Raw genomic sequence first — 21,179 nt, 5'->3', positions numbered from 1 at the left:
CTAAGAATGCTTATTTGTTTCCATCATGAAAATACTGTGTGTGTGTGTGTGTGTGTGTGTGTGTGTGTGTGTGTGTGTGTGTGTGTAAATGCTTTACTCTGAGACATTTTGGTTTTTGATGTTCCCTTTTGGCCCACATTAACAAGAGTCCTTCTTAAGGACTTGGTTCTCACACTTGTGGAGGGTCAGTTGGTGTCTCTCAAGAGTCTTAATCCTTGGCCCTAGAATCCTAAAGGGTCTGGAGGAGAGAGAGATGAACTGCCACCATTTATTTCTGAGAAGTGTGGAATTCTGAGTCAATGCAGGTCAGGCTTGACTGTTTCAAGATTTGAATAGTTTCAAGAATTTTCTTTTGTTCTTTTATTTTTTTTTTGCCAGTCCTGGACCTTGGACTCAGGGCCTGAGCACCGTCCCTGGCTTCTTCCCACTCAAGGCTAGCACTCTGCCACCTGAGCCACAGCACCCCTTCTGGCCATTTTCTATATATGTGGTGCTGGGGAATCGAACCAAGAGCTTCATGTGTAGGAGGCAAGCACTCTTGCCACTAGGCCATATTCCCAGCCCCAAGAATTTTCTTTATCACTGAAGAAAGAAATTGTTGTACTAAGAATGTCATTAAGTCAACCTAATCATTCACTAGATGGAAAAAAAAAACAACAACACAAAGCTCTTTAAATTGTATTTTAAATGTAGGCTAGAAACAAAATGATGCAGTCAAACTTGTACATCTGAATGGAAAATTTAGAGGATGTGGGAGAAAGGGAAGAATGACAAACTGCACATTCAAGGTCCCTCCAGCATGGGGAATGGACCTTTTGTAGCCATTTACTGGTTCCCAAACTCATTTATATTTTTATTTATTTATTTTTGCCAGTCCCAGGGCTTGAACTCAGGACCTGAGCACTGTGCCTGGCTTCCTTTTGCTCAAGGCTAGCACTCTACCACTTGAGCCGCAGTGTCACTTCCGGCTTTTTCTGTTTATGTGGTGCCAATGAATCGAACCCAGGGCTTCATGCATGTTAGGCCAGCACTCTACCACTAAGCCATATTCCTAGCCCCCCAAACTCATTTTTAAAAGTACAGCGCCCTCCCCCCCCCGACTTTCATAGACACCCATATACACATCTTAGAGTAGTGATACAAATTCAACATGTGATTCAATTCAGCATGTTGATTTATGAATACAAAGCATCTTGTTCAATGTCACTTCTTCCATCATTCTCCTCCTGCCATGTGTCTCAGCCTCACTCATTCCCTCAAGTTACCTGGTTGTATTTTTGCATATATAAAATGAATATTATGACTATATTTGCCCATCATGCCTCTCTCTATTCATTTGTCTCCCCCCCCCCAATTTCTTTTATTCCTCATTTATTCCAGCCCAAAGCACCAGTCAGCATTCCCCTCTGTCATTTTTTTTTTTTTAAAGGAACCAGAGCTGGGTGCCATGGCTAACGCTTGTAATTACAGCTTCGTGGGAGGGAGAGAATCACGGTTCAAGGCAGGCCTAGGCATAAAAGTTCATGAGACTGTGTCTCAACCAGTGGTTGGCTGCCGGGGTGTATGCCCTTTATCCCCAGCAATACAGAGACGCACAAGTAGAAGGATCACAACCCAGACCACCCTGGGGGCAAAGGTGAAACCCTACCTCAGAACAAGTCAAGGCAAGCTGGGCACTGTTGGCTCAAGCCTGAAATCTTAGCTACTCGGGAGGCCTCTTTTTTTGTTTGTTTGTTTTTGTTTTTGTTTAAAGTAAGCCTCTTTAAAACAAAACCAACTGCACAGCCAAACTTGTCTGGGTTGTTCTTCAACAGGAATAGCTATCACACAGAAGCATACTCACGGTAAAATAGTCAGCCCTGGAGACTGAGAGCACAGAGGCACTAGAGGAAAGTAATGTCCACCCCTCTCCCCTCTGCAGAGTGTGGTGATGGTGGTCTTCAGCGAAGACAAAAACCGAGATGAGCAGCTGAAATACTGGAAGTACTGGCACTCTCGGCAGCACACGGCGAAGCAGCGGGTCCTAGACATTGGTAAGTTCCTCCTGACCTCGCTTCCCAGCCTTCAGGGAGCTGACTTGTGCTGCTGCACTGCCGGAATGACGAGAAGCCCAGCACAGGGACCACAGCAAAGACCAATGATGTTCTTGCTCTATGCACTTCTGTGTTAGTACTTGGGGTACTAACCAGGCTGAGAAATTAAAGTTGGGCTAAGCCAAGAGCAGGGTGTTTTCTTTTCCATCCAAGTCTACTGTGCCTCCTATCATAATAATGATATTTTACATCTGCAGCCTGGTTTCTAAAACATTGTTTATACCAAATAGGGAGCAGGTCACCTGCTCACTTGTCTCCCTTAACATGCGTCAACCCAGGATCATGTGATTTTAAGGCATTTGGCAAAGGCCATGAGACTGCATGACAAGGCCTAGTCTATAGTTTTCTAGCCACTGTTCTTTCTACTCTGATACCCTTGGTGCCCAGTAGAACTGGGTGACCAGGCCCATGGTCCTGTGAAAGACCTTTCCTGCTAGTAAAGGAATATGTCTGCCACATTTATTGTTTGGCGCCTGTGTATTCATATATGTGGGGTCTATTCTCTGGAGACGGGAAGTCCCCTATATGCAGACGGGAAGGTATAGCCCATGCTAAGTAGGTCAACAGAAGGAAGTTAGTGCGGAGGTTGGAGAGGCTGAAGGGTTAGGCAATCGCTTGTACCTGCAGTGCTGAAGAATCAAAAGAAGGAGGCAGTGGGTGTTAGTGGAGCCACCTGGGACCACAAAGGGAGCAGTTTTCCACTCTTCATGGAAACATTGCCAGAAACATCTCAGTGCCAAGAAGGAGGAGGAGAAATGCCTGGTTTCACCTGCCCTCCTGTCTCCTGCCTGATTCTCAGTAACCACATTAACCCAAGGCCAGAGGCACATGACCCTGACAAATGCATTTGGAAGGGACCCACTTCTGAGGTACAAAGCAAAGTAGAATGGATCTCAAAATTTCCAAAATTGCCTAACAATACATGCATATGTGTTTCTAAGCAGTATTAACCGTTTAGCTACATCCTGTTGCCATATGCAGTTATTTTATCTCATGTTTACTGATTTCATTAATTACTTATATAGACCAAGAGTCTAGAGTTGAGTGTAAGCAGAGGGAAGATTTCCATAGTACTGGTATCAGAAGATAGTACTGAGCCATTAAAATATATTTGCTTGGATTTCTTACACAGTTCAATGAGGAGCTTTCATTTCCACCCTTTGTAGGATCCCTGGATCAAGTGCAGAGAACTGGCTAGTTACTAAATTAAATTCAGAGACTCACCAGAGAGCATGAAATGACTTAAAGAAACTGAGGCATAGAGAGGCTACTGACCTACCTACCATCTCAGGTGACCTGTTCCCAGTAATTCGTGTTTAGTGCTGGAGTAAAAGTCTTCCTAACCTGGGTCCACACACTGAACCCCTGAGACTGAGACAGACTTAGGGGAACATGCCTTAACCTGCTTTGTAAACAGTTTGCAGAGAACAGAGGAGCAATTTTATTTTATTTGAAAAGTTAGTCTTATAATTATTGCCCAAGAAAATGAGAGGAGAGCAATTAAATAGAAATATGGGCTAGGTTCAAATAAGGCAAGTAAGAAAAGCATTTTCCTGGCATGCCTGTTGATTCTACTTTGATATTGTTACAGGGCTTAGTTTTCTAAAACCAGAATAATTTCTCAGCTGTCTAGCTCTTAAAATCTTATCTCTCTTCTGTATCACCTCCTGTCTGCCTTTAGACAGAACCTCACATGTATGTGAGTGTATGCACATGCACACCCATACTTACACACTTTATGTTTACGACTGTTAGTATATAGCTTTGTGGGAAGCTGGGCTACTTGTTTTCAACATGAGACCATGGCTTAAAAGAAGTCTGGCTTCAACTGGAGCAAGTTTTTATGTGTGTTTGTATGTTTGTATGCGTGTGAGTGGTCATGCAAACCAGTCCTCGGTCTTGAACTCAGGGCTTGACCCTTTTTTTTTTTTTTGCTCGAGGCTAGTACTCTTCCACTTGAATTACCATTGTACTTCCATCTTTTTTGGAGATAAGTGTCTCACAGACTTTCCCTAACCAGGCTGGCTGTGAGTTGTGCTCCTCAGATCTCAGCCTCATGAGTAACTAGAATTATCGGCATGAACCACCAATGCCCAGTAGAATATATATATTTTTTGAACATAATCCCTAGCCCTAACTTTAGCCAGATAAGTTATAACATGAAAAAGCACACACTCCCTCTCATTTACAAAAAGCAAGCCATGTGTCTGTGCTGGAGGGTTGGACACACATTTCTAATGTGAAGGAGAGCAGAACTTGCAAGGGCACGAACCTGAACATACGGTGTGCCACCATTACTCTTCCCTGGGAAGTGGAGTGTGGCATTGGGAACAGTGGTCAGGCCACCCTGGGCTCCACTGGAACCACGGGTGTGTTAGTAGCAATGCCTGCTGTGTGCATTGGGACGCCAGACAGCGCATGCACTTTATATTTCGCAGGATTCTTCACCAACCTGCTAATGGCTTAAAAAACAAAATTCAAAAGTATTTAATGCAACTCTTTTCAAAATCTCCACCAGGCTGGGGGGTTAAAGTCAGGACTCAAATGTTAGTGTTTCCCAAATCTTCACCAGTGTCTGCGGTCAGCACATTCAAGGGAGCCTACTGGGCAGTGACCTTGAACCTGAAATTAGAGAGATGAGGTCCTTCTAGTTAAATGTCTTTATTCACAGTCTTTAGGGTCTGGGCATTAGGTGAATTACAAACTTTAAATCAGATAGAACACAATTTTGTGCATATGAGCTTGAGGGTTATTATATTTTTTAATCTTGTTTTTTTTTGGGGGGGTATTACTCAGATAATCAGCCCTCTGCCCCTCCACTCCCACCTCCACCACTGGTGAAACGTCACAGAGCTTCCACTTCCGGCCATGTCTTTACTCAGTGTCCTTATAACTCACATGCTCAGGGAAGTGGCATCTTGGCATGCTATAATAATGACTTCCAGACAATGCGCTCGCCTTTTCACATACACTTACCTCCCCCGGACCAGGTTGTCAGTCAGCTATTTGTTGAGATTCCCTCTCACCACGCATGTCTACTCCTCTGTGTGCCAGAGGGCAGAGTCCTGTCTGTGGGTGCATGCAAGGCAGCAGGATCCTGAAGCTAGGGAAAAGGCTTCTCCCTGTGTCCCAGGCCTATGCTCTTCAGCGTCCTCTGGCTTGTTCCCTATTTCTTTCAAGCCTTTTCAAAGGAGACTTTCCTTGTTATCTGCCAGGCACACCACTATCTCCATCATCTCTCTCACCTTTGTATCCCTTCAGAGCACTTACCACTGCCAAATGTTATTTATTTTGTATGTTTTGGGGTTAATTTATTATTTTCCTTTCAGCTAGAAGGTAAGCTTCATAAAAGCTGTTTTGTTCTTTATTCTGACCTCTGTGCTTAGCACAGGATACAGCAAAAAAGTTTAGTTACTCTCTTAGGAATGAGTGAATGAATGAAGGAATAAATGAACACATGCATGCAATTTTCACCAGTATTTTTTTTTTTTTTTTGTCTTTTCTTTTTTGGTACTGGGAATCAAACCCAGGACGTTGCACTTGCTAGGCGAGTGCTTTGCCACTGAAATACATCCCAGCCCACATATGCAATTTTCATTACACTGGTAGGAAGTCTGAAGGAATGAACTCTTCATAATAACATCTGTCATCTGTTCATAGCCTCTGTTTTCCAGGCTGTCTCTCCATCACATAGTAGCATTTTCTCCATCTTCGAAACAACCATTGTGTTGTCTAAAAGCTGAGATAGTGAGAGGTGAGAGTGTCACCCATGGTCTCATACCTGGTAAGTGGTGTAGGAGAACAGAATCGATGCCCGATGCCACCCTCATCTCTATTGTGTGTCTATTGGGCATCCGCCCCAAGATAGCTCTGGATGCCCCTGGCACCAACTATACTTAGAGTGACTGAACACATTTATTAATTGTTGTTGTGTGCATGTCCTGCTGCTTTGGGCCCCACTTTCCAACACTGAGGACATTTTCAAATTTGGACAGTGGGACTGTTGGCTGCTGCTATCTCTGAAATTTCCAATAGCCAGCTTCAGGTACATGATTCCTGTGTGTTAGGTAAAAAAACGATTGGGCTGTGTAGAAGAAGATATTAGTGATTGGCTCTGATTGGATATAGGTAAAGCAAATAAACCAAGGCCCAAGTGGATTCTGTTGGTTTTCAAAACACACTCAGTCCTCCAAGTCTTACAAGTTCTTTCATGTAAGCTCCTTGAATAATGGCAATTATTCTAGGCCATAAATAAGCTGACATTTTGCAGCCCAAGGAGCATTCCTCATGTCAATTATATTTCCTATAGGGAAAACCACTTAAATTATATTTGTAGTTTGATTGTCTCTGAATGCACAGGCCCCATTACACTGAGACACTGAGTCACTGACAAGTCCATTTTTTTTTTCACACCAGTTTGAGGAAATGTATGCTTTGATTCTACATATATTCATTGACTATCTTCTGTATGCCAGACCCTGTGTTAGGCACTGGCAATTAAAATACACTAAGGTCAGGGCTTGGTCCTAAATCTCAAAATGAGTTTGGGTCAGATACCAATAACTTACATTTCTAATCCTAGCTCACTCAGGAGGCTGGGATCTGAGGATTATGTTTCAAGGCCAATTGGGGCAGATTAGAAAAGTACTTTATAAAACTGTTAGCAAAAGTGGGAGGGATTTGAACTTTCATACATACTAGTAAGAAAGTTGACTGATGGAATTAATGCAGAGAGGCAGAAAGGAAGTTCCAAGTAAACGAGGTGTGGAAATGCTTGCTTATTAAAGAGAGATCCTGGAGATTTTGGAATCTGATGTCCTCAAGCTCCAAAAGAAGCCCTGTGTGAAGCCGTTCCTGTGTAGCCCAGGCTAAATCTTTGGTCCTCATTGAGACTGCCCAAGCTGAGAGGGAATCCAGAGCCCACGGACCTAAAGGCTCCGGGATTCAAGAGTCCGTTGGTTTTTCTTACATATGTATTGGTGGCCAACCTGGAAGCTATAAGTAGAGCATTGGCATTTCAGTTCCTCCACTAACACCTGCCCCAGCAGAGCAGCACCACCGAGCCAGATGTTGAGGGGAAAGAAGCTCAGAGCAGCTATCTCTAGGTGCTTTACCATTGTCTTGATGCCACAGGTTCTTGTTTTGGGGGTGTGTGTGTGCATTCATATTTTGTATTGGCATTTAGCACGCCCACCTTGTTTTTATTGAACAAAGTGGATATTAGAGATTCAGGAACACAAAAGAGAGGGATACTTCTATCCTTCTCTTGCATCTGCATGTTGTTCCATAGCACAGAAGCCATCCTAGAACTCTTGTGAGGACAGGTGGTAGAGACTGTGCAGAAATAATGGATACATGGCCTTGGGATTGCATGGAGTTTTTCTGTAATGAGTTGTAGTACTTCGTTATGGAGGCTTTGGATGGTGTTTGCAGGTAGATGGCAAGACCCTAATGGGCTACTTGTTTTACATTAGAGAGGACAGTAAAAGAGAGACTTGTAACTTGAATGCCAGTGAAAGACTAGGACACAGAGGCACAAGTTGTGAATGGGGAGATCCCCACGTCATGTCTGAAATGAGGGACAAGCCATGGAACTGGTAGAACCTTGATGACCGCCTAGCTGTGGGGGATAATGGGGAAGAAAAGGGCTGTGGTCATGCTGAGGGAGCAGAGGCATGTCCTGAGATGGGGACTGGGAGGAGCAATGTAGAGGTGCTAGGAGAATGGAGAAGGGCCAGACCCTGACTTCAGTTGGTGTATACTGATAATTCATATCCATCCACATAAGGCAATAGTTCCCCAGGATTCATTTGCATAGTGGTGTTTTCCATTTTTGTAGTGTGAAAGCCATGCCAAAAAAGAATTGAAATGACTTACAAATCCTTGAACTGGACTAGATAGATACCAAATCTACTGGAAAGAGTAAAAACTTATTCTCTAGAGGTATTTTTAAAAATTTGTTATTTTCAAATAGGGAAGTAGAATCTAGGGTTAACCTAGGAGAGGGGAAGCTAGAAGTTGCAACAGTTTATTTGTAGCATGTTCATTCACATATATCATTCCTCTCGGTACTTGAAGTGTGGGGGGTCTCGGTGCTAACACACATCACCATAGTTACATTCCAGAATGGGTGATGTAGCTTGTGAGGTGATGAAAACAGAGTCCCCAAGCACATCTAAATAAACATCAGCACTTTACACTTACCTCCAGTGTAACCATTATTGATAAGATGTTATAATTCATTATGAGACCAATTGTACACTCATCATACAATCTCTGATTTTAATTTTGGTTCACAGTAATCTTTCTTGTATCAGGCTACACTCACTATATTGTTACTATTAATCCTATAATTCTCCAAGGTAATTGGCTGGCAATTATACTATATTTTCAGTTATTAGCATACCATTAAAGGATTATTTTTTTTCTCTATGCCTTAATATAAATGTATTTCTTCAAGGACCTTTCTAAATTTGTTCTGTTGATAATAGTTGTATATAAAGGAACGTTTTTTGTTTGTTTCTAAATGAAAAGTTCCAATGACATTAAGATATCTCTGCAGGCTTATTTGTCTATACTTTTTGTGTGTGCTCCAGTCTTGGAGCTTTAACTCAGGGCCTGAGCACTGTCCCTGAGCTGCTTTTGCTCAAGGCCAGCACTCTACCACTTGATCCACAGGTCTACTTCTGGCTTTTTCTGTTTATGTGGTACTGAGGATTCAAACTCTGGGCTCCATACATGCTAGATAAGCACTCTACCCCTAAGCCACATTCCCACCCTGTCTATAATTCTTTTTGAAGTCAAAGGAAGCCTTTCAAGAGACTTCCATGTCCACAACATAGCTGGCTACTGTGAATTAGGTTCCATTTGGCTATTCCCATCCAGGCCTTTGACTGGAGATTTCTCTCTCTAGGCCTCTCCATGCACAATGGCCTTCCCTCCCTCTTTCTACCTGGAAGACATCAGAGCCTCACACCTAGTTTCTCCATTCCCGCTGTCCCTGGGTGAACTCTTGTCAATCTTCCCAGGTAGTCAGTTGTTCCATCTTGGGCCTGACTTTGTGTCTGGGCAGCATGATGCTGCCTGATTTCACTTGGTTCACTAGTGTGATTATGTCCATCCACTAGCTACTGAATTGTTTGAATAGCCAAAAAATGAAATTTCAAACTTTGTGTTTCTAGTACCTGCTACACGGTAGTGTTGAGTACTGGGTGGACATAACAACCACAAGCAATTTTGTGTATCTAGTTTTGTGAGTAAGCAGGGAAATCTGTCTGTGGTTCGATTATCCTCTTTTAATGTGGAAGATTCATTTTTGGTAGTATTTTTCTGGATGGTGGGAGTATAAGTGTGCTTTTGGTCCTTTGATTTCTTATGGGTAAATATAATTTTATTACACAATGGACCTTTTGATAAAATTAGGCAACTCAAGATTTCATTTCTAACATAGAAACATAATACATGTACTAATAAGCAAGGGATTTTTTTCTCTTTTTAAACTTAACTAGACAAGAAATTGTTTAAAAGGAAACAGAAGATGTATTATATTCAGAAATTGGATATTACAATTATTGTAGCCTCTTGCCATTTTTGTTTACCACCTCTAGGAAGTTTTTTTTTTTTTAATCTGTTTTCAGGACATTATTGTTTAATAAGCCTTTTCTGGGAAAGGGCTTCTCTGCTCTTGACAATATTAATGTCCTGAGTGATTGATCAGAACAATGTTCCAGGGGAGGACTAAAGACCCCTAAAGAAGAGATGCTGGGTCCAGTGAAATTTCTTTTTTTTTTTAATTAAATGATGTACAGAGGGTTTACAGTTACATAAATAAGGTAGTGAGTACATTTCTTGTCATATTTGTTACACCCTCCCTCATTTTTCTTTCCCTTCACTAGTTCAGATAAGCATATATACAATATCCAGTGTACCAAAATCATATACAGTGACCACAGGGGATACACCAAAGGAAATTAATCTAGTGCATTAAACATAACGTCAACAATAAAATCCTCCTGTTTCTATCTCTCCAGTGAAATTTCTTTCTTTTTCTTCCCTTTTGTGTCTGTCCTAGAGCTTTAACTCAGAGATTGGGTGCTGTCTCTGAGCTTCTTTTGCTCTAGGTTAGCACTCTACCACTTGAGCCACAGCTCCAAAGCTCCTTTTTTCCCCTGAGTACTTTTTTGGAGAAAAGAATCCCATTAACTTTCCTGCTCTGGCTGGCTTTGAACTGTGATGATCATATCTCAGCCTCCTGAGTAGCTGGGATTACAGACATGAACCACCAACACCAAGCTGGTTTAGGTGATATTTCAGAACTAAAATGAACATACCTAAAACCACCTAATACATACATTATGCTTAGTGCTATAAAACACTGTATTTCCTATATTCTTTTTGTTTCTTAACTCCTTCCCTTTCTCCCTCCCTCCTCTCCTCCTTCCTTCCCTCCCATTTATTAGGTCCTGAGTTATCCTTCTAACCAATTTTCTATATCCATGCTGTGACACTATCATTTATATCTCTATCTGACTTCCCAATTTATTGTTGTTTGTTTTGTTTCATTTCTTTTTCTCCTTGGGACAGACTTAAAAAAGTTTTTTTCAGAGCTACTTTTTGTAAAACCTCAGGTAACCAGAGTGGCTCATAATTCTAAAACAATTGCAACAGCTTAAAAATGACAAAATTACCTGGAAATATAGCCCAATCATTACATGAAACTCAAAAGTTTCTGAACAGAAGTGTAGTTTTCTTAGCTGCCTTCTAGTATTTACAAGAAGCTTTTCTGTTCCTATATCTGTCAACAGACCTTCATCATACCCCCAAGTGCAAAATTAAGGAAATACAAAGTTTTCTCATGTGTTTACTGAGCCTAAAATTTACAAAGAGAAAGTTTTCTAAAATTAAAATAAGCCCTTTGAGGATATAGAAGCCAAAATAACATGAAATGAGTCTGAAGAAAACTCTTTGAACCTGGTCCAAGAAGGGGGAGGGGGGGCTCTGCTTTTGAAAAGATGGATATTATAATAAAGGAGGGCTTAAGAAACGAGTCTCCTCCAGTGGTGAGCTGCCTCCTGTGTGGTAATGTTGTAACTGTTTCTTCTTTTTATTTATCCTTTGTTTTGTTTTTACACCTTAATTATATGAAATAATGTGATTATTGTGAAACATCTCAGTAGTGTATTGTGATGGGAGTCACCCAACTTAGGGAAGTCTTCGAGCCTTTCAATATTTGCACTGATTCTGGTGACTCCTCCTTACCTACTGTCCCCAGCTGCTGTGGTCAGCACTACAAAGGTCAGTCATCAGGAGCATCTGGAGCTTTCCTCCTTTGAAGGGCAAGTCTATCTTCTCCAAAAAGTGTATTTAAGAGAACAGAATTTCTATTTTGCCTCTTCTAGAAATGATAGAGCTCTATGTGGAAGTCAGCAGGAGTAGCAGCATGTATCATTTAAACAGAATTTGGTGCAAAAATTCCCCAGACAATCTGTTAGAATGGTCATTTTGGCACTCCCCACGACACAGAACAGATTTATTTTACATGTTTGCTGAGTAGGTTGGTGTATGGGATTGCACAGTCAGAGGCAATGGAGGAGGCAGACATTAGAGGGTAATTTTAGTGTATCCTGAGTTCTTAATGGGATTGGGCTTGAAGGCAGTCCACATGAAGATTGACTGAAGATTGACCTGAAGATTGCCATACCCATCTGGGTATGGCACCAGCAATGACCCAAACATTATTTCTGTTGTTTAAATCTGTTCAGTTTGCAATTCCAAGAAAGAACTATATGTGCTTGCAAGACATTTGGGACACTAAGGGCTGCCACTAGAATGTGTTTTTGAGAGAGCTTAAGGAAGGTCTCAAGGAATTGCAAATTTTTGAGATCCTTACTAATGATATAAAGTGTCATCATTTATAAATTAGCAAATTTAACCAAATTAGCCTCAAGGCTAGAACTATACCAGTTAAGACACAATGTCACTTCCAGCTTTTTGCTGGTTAATAAGAGTTTCATGGACTTTCCTGCCTGGGCTACCTTTGAACCTTGACCCTCAAATCTCAGCCTCCTGAGCAACTAGGATTTATAGGCATGAGCCACTGGCTCCCATTTTTATTCACTGACAAAAAGGCCCCAAAGATGCCAGGCACTTTGTCTGATTCTCTGGTTATAGACCAGAGGCAAAATAGTTAACTTCCTCAAGACTCATGAGAGAGTTTAATTTTAAGTCCAGTTCAAGCTGATTAAACCATAGTTTAGATATAGTCATATATGTTATACATTTATAGGCTTACATACAGAATATGGCCTTCTTTTGACACAATCTCATTATTGTTGGTTTGAAATCAAGTCTTCAGGTTCTTATAGACTTTTCCTGTCTTTGAACTACAGTCCTCAGATCTGTGCCTCCTGAGTAGTTAGGATTACAGGTAGGAGCCACTGTTACACAGCCTGGCTAGCATTCTAAAAAGATGCAATAAAATAATATAAAAACGCTACTGCATATAGCACATAGCAATGGATTATAGTGTAAAATAGTTTTCTTAGTCTAAAGTCTTGGTCAGTACAGTCTGAATTCTGTGGGCTGGGGATATGGCCTAGTGGCAAGAGAGCTTGCCTCGTATACATGAGGCCCTGGGTTCGATTCCCCAGCACCACATATACAGAAAACGGCCAGAAGTAGTGCTGTGGCTCAAGTGGCAGAGTGCTAGCCTTGAGCAAAAGGAAGCCAGGGACAGTGTTCAGGCCCTGAGTCCAAGGCCGAGGACTGGCCAAAAAAAAAAGAGACCACAGTCTGAATTCTGTGACATTGTCCCACATGATTTATTCTCTAGAAATAAGGTAAAGTCCAAAGGGAAAAGAAAGGAAGAATGTCTCTAAAATGGTATCTGAGAGGGTATTATAATAAACCATGGTGATTAAATAGTAATAATAGTATTGGTCATTGTACCTTTAATAGCATTACAGAGTCACTCTGTGCCAGATGCTAGTGGCTCATGCCTATAAACTTAGCTACTTAGGAGGATGAGATCTGAGGATTTAGGGTCAAAGCCAGTTCTGGCAGGAAAGTTCCTAAGACTTTTTTTTCTTGGCCAGTCCTGGGGCTTAAACTCAGGGCCTGGGCACTGTCCTTGAGTTTCTTTTGCTAGCCCTCTACCACTTGAGCCACAGAGCCACTTCTGGCCTTTTCTGTTTATGTGGTACTGAGGAATCAAACCCAGTGCTTCATGCATTCTACCACTCTACCACTCTACCACTAAGCCACATTCCCAGCCCCTAAGACAGTTATCTCTAACCACCAGAAAGCTGGAAGTAGAGCTGTGGTTCAAGTAGTAAAACACTAACTTTGAATGGAAAACCTTAGGGACTGCACTGGAGACCAAGCCCCAGAATGGGCACAGTCAAGCAATCACTCTGTGTCTGTGTTATTATGAACATGTAACAATTGCAGTTGTATAGGTCTGGATTATATATAACAAGATTACATGTATGTTATACAAATCAAAGGGTATTTTGACTTTGTAGGGAGAACTTCACAGGTTCCAATCCTAGCTTGTCCACTTAGACACTGCTGTGGTCTGAGTGTGTCCCTTGAAAGTTCATGTGTTGGGAACTTAATGCCCAAATTCATTTATATACCCAGCTGTCCCTCTGCCATGTTTTTGTTTTTGGCTTTGGTTGGTCATGGAGCTTGAACTCAGGGCCTAGCCGCTATCCTTGAGCTCTTTTGCTCAAGGCTACACTCTACCACTTTGAGCCACACTCCACTTCCAGTTTTCAGTAGGTAATTGGAGATAAGAGTCTCTTGGGGCTGCCCGGCTGGCTTTGAACTGCAATTCTCAGATCTCAGCCTCCTGAGTAGCTAGGATTACAAGCATGAGCCGCCTCTAGTGTCTTGCTCTTTCTGCCAGGTTTTGATGGAGCAAAAAAGCCACACCAGAGGTCAATACTATTCTCTTGGACCCCGTGGCCTCCAGAGCCATAAGCCAAAGAATCCTTTATTTTTCAATTAGGCAGCCCATTTCAGTTTTAGCCACTGAAACCAGATTAAAACACAAACTATGACCCAATCACTGATGGATTGAGCCTGTAATCCTAGCTACTCAGGAGGCTGAGATCTGAGGATCTCGGTTCAAAGCCAGCCCAAGTAGGAAAGTCTGTGAGACTCTTATCTCCAATTAACCACCAGAAAACTGGAAGTAGCACTGCTGCTCAAAGCAGTAGAGTGCCAGCCTGGAGCAAAAAAGCTCAGGGACAGAGCCCAGGCCCTGAGTTCAAGCTCTATGATCAACAAAATAATAAACAGACTTCACAGACTTTAAGGAACTGTGGGGAGAAAGGAGGTCCTTACTGTCACGAATGTTTCTTATTCTCAGATGTGGAGACAATATAAGAAGGAATTGTCTGCAGTAGTGTTGATGATGTGTGTATATTTAACACAGGGCCCAGAACACATGCAACTCTCAAAAAATGGTGGCCATTATTATTTTGTTCATAGGCCAGGAATACATAATGGGAATGCCTGTCAAGATGAGCTCAAATGACATGCACTTCAGGACATCCTGATTACCTATGTATGACTTGGTAAAAAAAAAAAAAAAATGACCTTATTAGTGGATTATTGTAGGTCATGCAGGTTTTTAAATGCTGCTTCTGCTGCTGTAGAATCAAAGGGGGGAAAATCAGATAAAAGTTCATTTATTTCCTTTATTTTAAGTCTGAGTGAGGTCTCCTTTGGTGACTCTCATTTTCCTCCATCTTTGAGTTGATCCTGATTGGCCTTGCTGATAGGGAGGTTAGTGATTGAGGATTGAAGACATGGGAGATAGGGTCGAGTGGGTACCACAATTGGTCCCATCAGCTGCTATGGAAAAAATTGCCCATTGTTCAGATAGTGTCAGTAGTGTAGATAAGGCAGTATGAATATAGAGAGGTCCAATGAACTCACTGAAGGCCCCATGGCTTGGAGAGATGAGAACAGAAAATTAAATTAAGTTTGTATAGTTCCATTACTTTTGTCCTTTCTTCTGGTATCCCAGCTGCCACCCTGTAGATGGACTTGTAGAATAATTACCCCAAATATATTAACTATGCCAAGTTCCTATCCTATCTTTTTTTTTTTTTAAAGCATCTTATTAGTCTGAGATGCATGCCCACTGAATTGGCAATGGCACCCAGAGCCATTTCCAGCATTCCAACTTCATTACTTCACTAGCCCAGACAGAATCTGCACCTTTCACAAGAGAAGCAATTTTTATATTAATTATGCCACTGCTTTTAATCTCCAACAATATACACAAAAATAATTAAAAGGGGTAGTTATAATTTACCAAGCACATGGGGCTTAATTAAAGTGAAGGAATTAGTGTTTCCTTTGACTAGATTCCAATATCACACACACACACACACACACACAGTTTGAAGAAAACAGTCTTCAAAAGTCAGAATTTTAATGCCTATTCAAACACCGCTGTTTATATGCAAAAGATGAAAAAAATTAAAAAAGATAACAGAAGGATCCTTCCTTAACAATTAAAATGGGATTGAATCTCATCACGTCTGTACAGAATAAAACTTGCCAGAAACACTAATGGAAGCTATTGCATATTTAGGCCTTTTGGCAGCCCTTTGATGAAACACTGTAGTTTGGCGTCTTTTCCCCAGACACCAAACCCCTTTTTTTCTTAGAAAGGCTAACTTTCAAACTTTTCTTTCAATTTTTGTGGTGCTGGAAGGAGATGGAGATGGTTTCTTACTTGCTTCCTCCCTACAAGCAGCTCAAACTTGCCCTTTGTGGAGAAATTGTAGTGGTCCCAAATACTCAGTCTCCTTCCCTTCAACTCACCATCCCTGAGCACAGCTGCGCAGCCCGGGAACTGTCACTTAATTTGTAAGACACATAGAGGCAATGGTTATAAATAGGGCTTTTGCCGTCCAATGGACCAGATCCAAATCCTAGGTGTGTTTATTAGTAGCTGTGTGATTTTCTACAAGTCCCTAACTTCTTATTGGGGGGAGCTGGAGGTGGGGAGGAGGAGGAGGAGGGGGAGGGGGAGGGGGATGAGGGGGAGGGGGAGGAGGGGGAGGAAAGAAAGAGAGAAAGAAAGGCAACCTGAGTTAAAGATTAGACCTTTTTCCTTCCTTTAAAATACTCTATTACAATACAATGCTTTGCCAATTAAACACAGATGAGAGTTCAGTTGAAGATGACTTTGATTCCAAGAAAATAAAACCAGTAAAACAATTACATGGCACTTAATGATTCATCAAATGTTCTCACATTCTTTTATTTCATTTAAGACTTCTTTAAGGTAGAAATAAGGGGTTTAGTGAGAAACTCATCCAAGAACATGGCCTAAATCGCAGAGCCAAGGCACAGGCCTAGTTCCTTGTTTCACGTTTGACTTCTTTCTCCACATGCTCCAGCTTCAGGAATGAAGTATTTTGACAAATCTGAATGATCCCTACCTCATGGAGAAGTTATAAGGATTAAGAGTTTGGTGAAGGCTTGGCTTGAGCATACCAGTTCTCAATAGGGGCATTATTATTGTTAACTATTGTTATTCTCATTATCCTAAGAGCATTTGCATTTTAGTGATAAGATGACAATGCCCTTATTTTGAAGCCCGGGGAGCATTTTTGGGTGGGATTCAGGACGTGAAGGCAACAGATATGTTGGAGTAGATGATGCCTGAGTCTCTCTGGTGGGTAACTTAGTCCTCCTATACGTGGTATTATGTCCATCCAGAGGGAAAAGGTCTTTTGGGAAGAAGGACTATCTGTCACATGAACTCCATTGATAATGGAGGTGTGATCTCTAACAGATGCAGTGCTTTCTAAGACTATGTAGAGATAATCAAATATACTTAAAGGACTTAGAACCAAGATTATCCAAATGTAAAACCATTCCCAAGATGTGGAACTCAAGACTACCCACATCAGCTGCACAGTTGTGTCCCCCCCGCCCCCAAGTCTTGGGGCTTGAACTCAGGGCCTGGACGCTGTCTCTGAGTTCTTCAGCTCAAGTCTAGCCCTCTACTACTTGAGCCGCAGAGCCACTTGTGGTTTTCTGGTCGTTAATTGGAGATAAGAGTCTCATGGCCTTTCCTGCCCTGGCTGGCTTTGAGCTGCTGTCCTCAGATCTCAGCCTCTTGAGTAGCTAGGATTACATGCATGAACCACTGGTACCTGGCAAAATATCATGTTTTGTTTTGTTTTGTTTTTTGTTTTTGCCAGTCATGGGGCTTGAATTCAGGGCCTGGGCACTGTTCCTGAGCTGTTTTTGCTCAAGGCTAGTACTCTCTTGAGCTATGGAGCCACTTCTGGCTTTTTCTGTTTATGTGGTACTGAGGAATCGAACCCAAGGCTTCATGCATGCTAGGCGAGCACTGTACCACTAAGCCACATTCCCAGCCCCAAATACCAGTTTTTAAGCTACATTCCAGACCTACTGTGGCCCAGACATCTACATTATATTAGAGCCTTCCAGGTGGTTTTGCTATTCATAAGATTTGAGAAGCCTGTCACAGAGTCCTTGTTCTATGCAACAGGTAATCTACAAGAATCTAGAAACACTGTGCTTTGGAAGGCATCCTAACAAGCTGTAGAGAATGTGTGTGGTCACCAAGAGCCACATTCCTGCTCTGACATGTCAAGGACATGCCGCCTTTGCCAGCACTCTTGTGGCATGACAGTAGCAATGAGATCAACCTCTCCCTTCATTACATATACTATTGTGTCTTCCTTCATGCTTGCAGTAGAGTGTGTATTTTAGGATTACTCTTTTTTTTTTTTTTTTTTTGGTCTGCCATGGGGCTTGAACTCCTGGCCTGAGCACTGTCCCTAAGCTCTTCTGCTCAAGGCTAGTGCTCTACTACTTTGAGCCACAGTGCCACTTCCAGTTTCTAGGTGGTTAATTGGAGATAGGAATCTCATGGGCTTTCCTGCCCAGGCTGGCTTTGAACCTTGATCCTCTAACAGCCTCCTGAGTAGCTAGGATGACAGATGTGAGCCACAGGCTTTGAAGAAAGGTAGACAGAAAACTAGGAAAGATAAAGCTTATATAGATTTATTTAAAAAGCAGTTAGTTATGGGTTATGGAGTGTAGTTGTTTTAAACTACTTTTCTTATTCATGGTCTCTGACTTTCTTATGTTGAACACACATGCTTTTAAATTAAAGCTTGCATGCTTTATTTAAAATGTAAAGATATTGGGCCAGGCACAGTGAGGCATACCTGTAACCCTAGTAGTAGAGAGACAGAGGCTGGGGGATTCCAAGTTCTAGGCCAGCCTGGGATATATACAAGACCCAGTCTCAAACAAACAAAACACCCAGTAACAAAAACATGAAGGTAGAAATTGCTCTCGGGAGACCATAGCAACCAGGACAAAGTAGATGAGGAAGCCACATAAGCCATGTACCTAAGATCATGCCTGGCTGGCCTGCATGTGAGGAGGTGTTCAGAGGCAGAAGAAATGCCACTGTAATGTCCAAGGGATATCACTGGCCATGAGGAAGAGGGGAATAAAATTGTGATGTAATATAAAGCAAGGCCAGCCAGCCAACCCATTCTAGAGAATCTGGAGGGCCAGTTGGGAGAAAAGTTGGTAGGATTTCTATAGTCAACCTTTAATTCAGCTTTCAAGAATAAGAAATAAGAAAATTGTGGCTAATGGTCACCATGGAATTCTCGGTGGAACCACAGGTAGGTGTGGAAAGAGTAATGTGGTTAGCTCTGAAAAAGAACCATAATGAAGGTTGCCAGATAAAACACAGGGTGCCTAGTTAAACTTGAATTCTGGTAAACAGCTAGTATTTTTTTTAAAGGTAAGTATATCCTAAATATTTGATAAATCTGGCAACCCCTAGCCATAGCACGACACAATTTACGAGCAATTAAACTGTGTACACAAACAAAGCAATCTACCATGTTCCATAAGAATACATAACAAACACATTGGTAGATGTTGTGTTTGTGGGGGTGTTTAATGGGGTTAAAAAAAAGAATAGGAGTAAAAAAGAATAATGGAAATGCAAAAGAATATATATTCCATATAGAAGTAGAGTTAACTCAAATGAGTTTAATCAGGTAAGCTAATAACATAGGTGAGAGTAACAAGTGAGTAGGAATAACTCAACACTATATCCAAGTCTATAGAGAAGTTTTGGAAATGTTTCTTCTAATAGCTCAGTGGTAGAATACATATCTAGCATGTGTGAGGCCGTGGATTCGATCCCTAGCACCATGTTGCAGCTCCCCATAAGGATTTCTTCATGAACCTTCTTTACCTGGTAACACTGCCTGGCTGATAAACAGATGTTTTACCCATTAACAAAGAATCCCACTAGGTACTTGTGGCTCACTCCTATAATCCTAGCTACTCAGGAGGCTGAGATCTGAGGATCATGGTTTGAAGCCAACCCAAACAAGAAAGTCTGTGAGTCTCTTTTCTCTAATAAACTAAAAAAGCTGAAAGTGGAGCTGTGGCTCCAGTGGAAGAGTGCTAGCCTTGAGTGCAAAAGCTTAGGGGCAACCGGGCCTGAGTTGAGGATCAGTGCACATGCGCGCACACACATGTACAAACCTCTGGTACTTTTAGCCAAGGTAAATGGCAGGCAAGTGTAAGTAAGTAAGGACTCAGGTGGAATTAAACTTTATAACTTTGTCAAAATTGTAAAAAATGATGCTAATCAGATAAAGATCACTTTATTCTTTTAATAACGGATCATATTGACACGTTGGTAACTTAACCAAAGAATAGTAATACGCACAGACAGACCCCTTATTCGACATAGAAATATATAGAAAACTAGACCAACTTTAAGTTTGCCGTTGATCAATTCCTGTCACTGGGTCATCCTTCCTCTTTAAAGCTTTCTTTCCTCTCTTTTTAATGTGATAGCTGATTACAAGGAGAGCTTTAACACCATTGGAAACATCGAAGAGATCGCCTATAATGCAGTGTCCTTCACATGGGATGTGAACGAAGAGGCGAAGGTGAGTGCAAACAGCATCGCGATCCATGGTTCACACTAAGCAACATTTCCATTCTCTGTACAAAAGAAATAATCTTGCACAGTTTTCTGGTCACTTGAGCTGAAAGAAAGAAGGAAGGAAGGGAGGCAGGAATGGAGGGTGGCAGGGAGGGAGAGAGGGAGGGAGGGAGGGAGGAAGAAGGGAAGAAACAAAGAAAGGAATGATGGATGGAAGGCAGGAAAGAAGGAAGGGAAAGGAAGGAAAGAAGAGAAAGTAACCTATTCTCTTTTTCTAGAAGTCACACACATTTAATTATGTACTGCTTATTTGCCTTTTGGGGGGATAAGGTTGAAAAGGGATCTGGCTTTCCTCTGTAGCCTCTGATAGAATGCCCCCCTCCTATACCCCCCATCCCCCATGCCAGTCCTCCAGTCCACATGCTCTGTTTCAGAACCTGGAATTGGTGCGAATGGTCTAGAAAACCTTTTCTCCCTGCCCTGTAGAAATTTCCAAACACTCCTCTTGGGCCATTTGCATGGGGCCTCCAGAGGCAAGGCAGAGCATAGAACCCACATTCTTGTGGGTGAGCCCCCATGACTTTATTCTTGAGCTGGTGAGGAAGGGGTTAAGAAGCAGAACTGTAACCCTCTGAACTTCACTGTTTGCTTAACCGTTTAATAATCCTCCATATCTAAGTACAATTAAGTGTAAGAGTTCCAGGAGGAAGGGGTGGGGGGCCAAGTACAGCTATCCCTCCAGTCAGGAGTTTGGGCAAGAAAGCAGACTCACTCATCCCCACATTTGCTCTCTGGTTGGGATTTTATGAAAACTCCAAATCTTTCTTGTCTCCCCTTTCTTCTTTCCTGGTTCCTTGCTTTCTGATCCTTCATCTTTATTTTACACTTCAGGGAAAGTTCCAGATGAAACCTAAGCTTGTTTTCTGCTTCAGTTATGTACCATCCGGGTGAGTGGTGAGACTTTGTTTTCCAACTCCAGAGAAGGTCAATGTAAACAGCTCCTGTCAATGCCTCATTGTCCTCCCGTGGGGGGAAGGCCCTGGGAGAGAGGAAACTGGCTACCAGTGTGCGGGCCTGCCTTCCAGAAGAATGAA

At 42.0% G+C, this 21,179-nt stretch overlaps 1 protein-coding gene across 2 annotated transcripts in view; it reads left to right on the top strand.

The window, feature by feature from the left end:
- Grhl2 (grainyhead like transcription factor 2) overlaps positions 1 to 21,179 on the top strand; it is a 128,528-nt gene that overhangs the window by 57,672 nt on the left and 49,677 nt on the right. For both annotated transcript variants that reach the window (XM_048359033.1, XM_048359034.1), the window contains exons 7-8: positions 1,922 to 2,033; positions 19,995 to 20,089. In XM_048359033.1, the coding sequence (XP_048214990.1) occupies positions 1,922 to 2,033; positions 19,995 to 20,089 (207 nt within the window). The remainder of the gene's footprint in view (positions 1 to 1,921; positions 2,034 to 19,994; positions 20,090 to 21,179) is intronic.

Source organism: Perognathus longimembris, chromosome 12, assembly GCF_023159225.1.
Source record: "Perognathus longimembris pacificus isolate PPM17 chromosome 12, ASM2315922v1, whole genome shotgun sequence".
In the NCBI taxonomy this organism is placed as follows: domain Eukaryota; kingdom Metazoa; phylum Chordata; class Mammalia; order Rodentia; family Heteromyidae; genus Perognathus; species Perognathus longimembris.
This window is presented reverse-complemented; position numbering and strand designations above follow the sequence as displayed.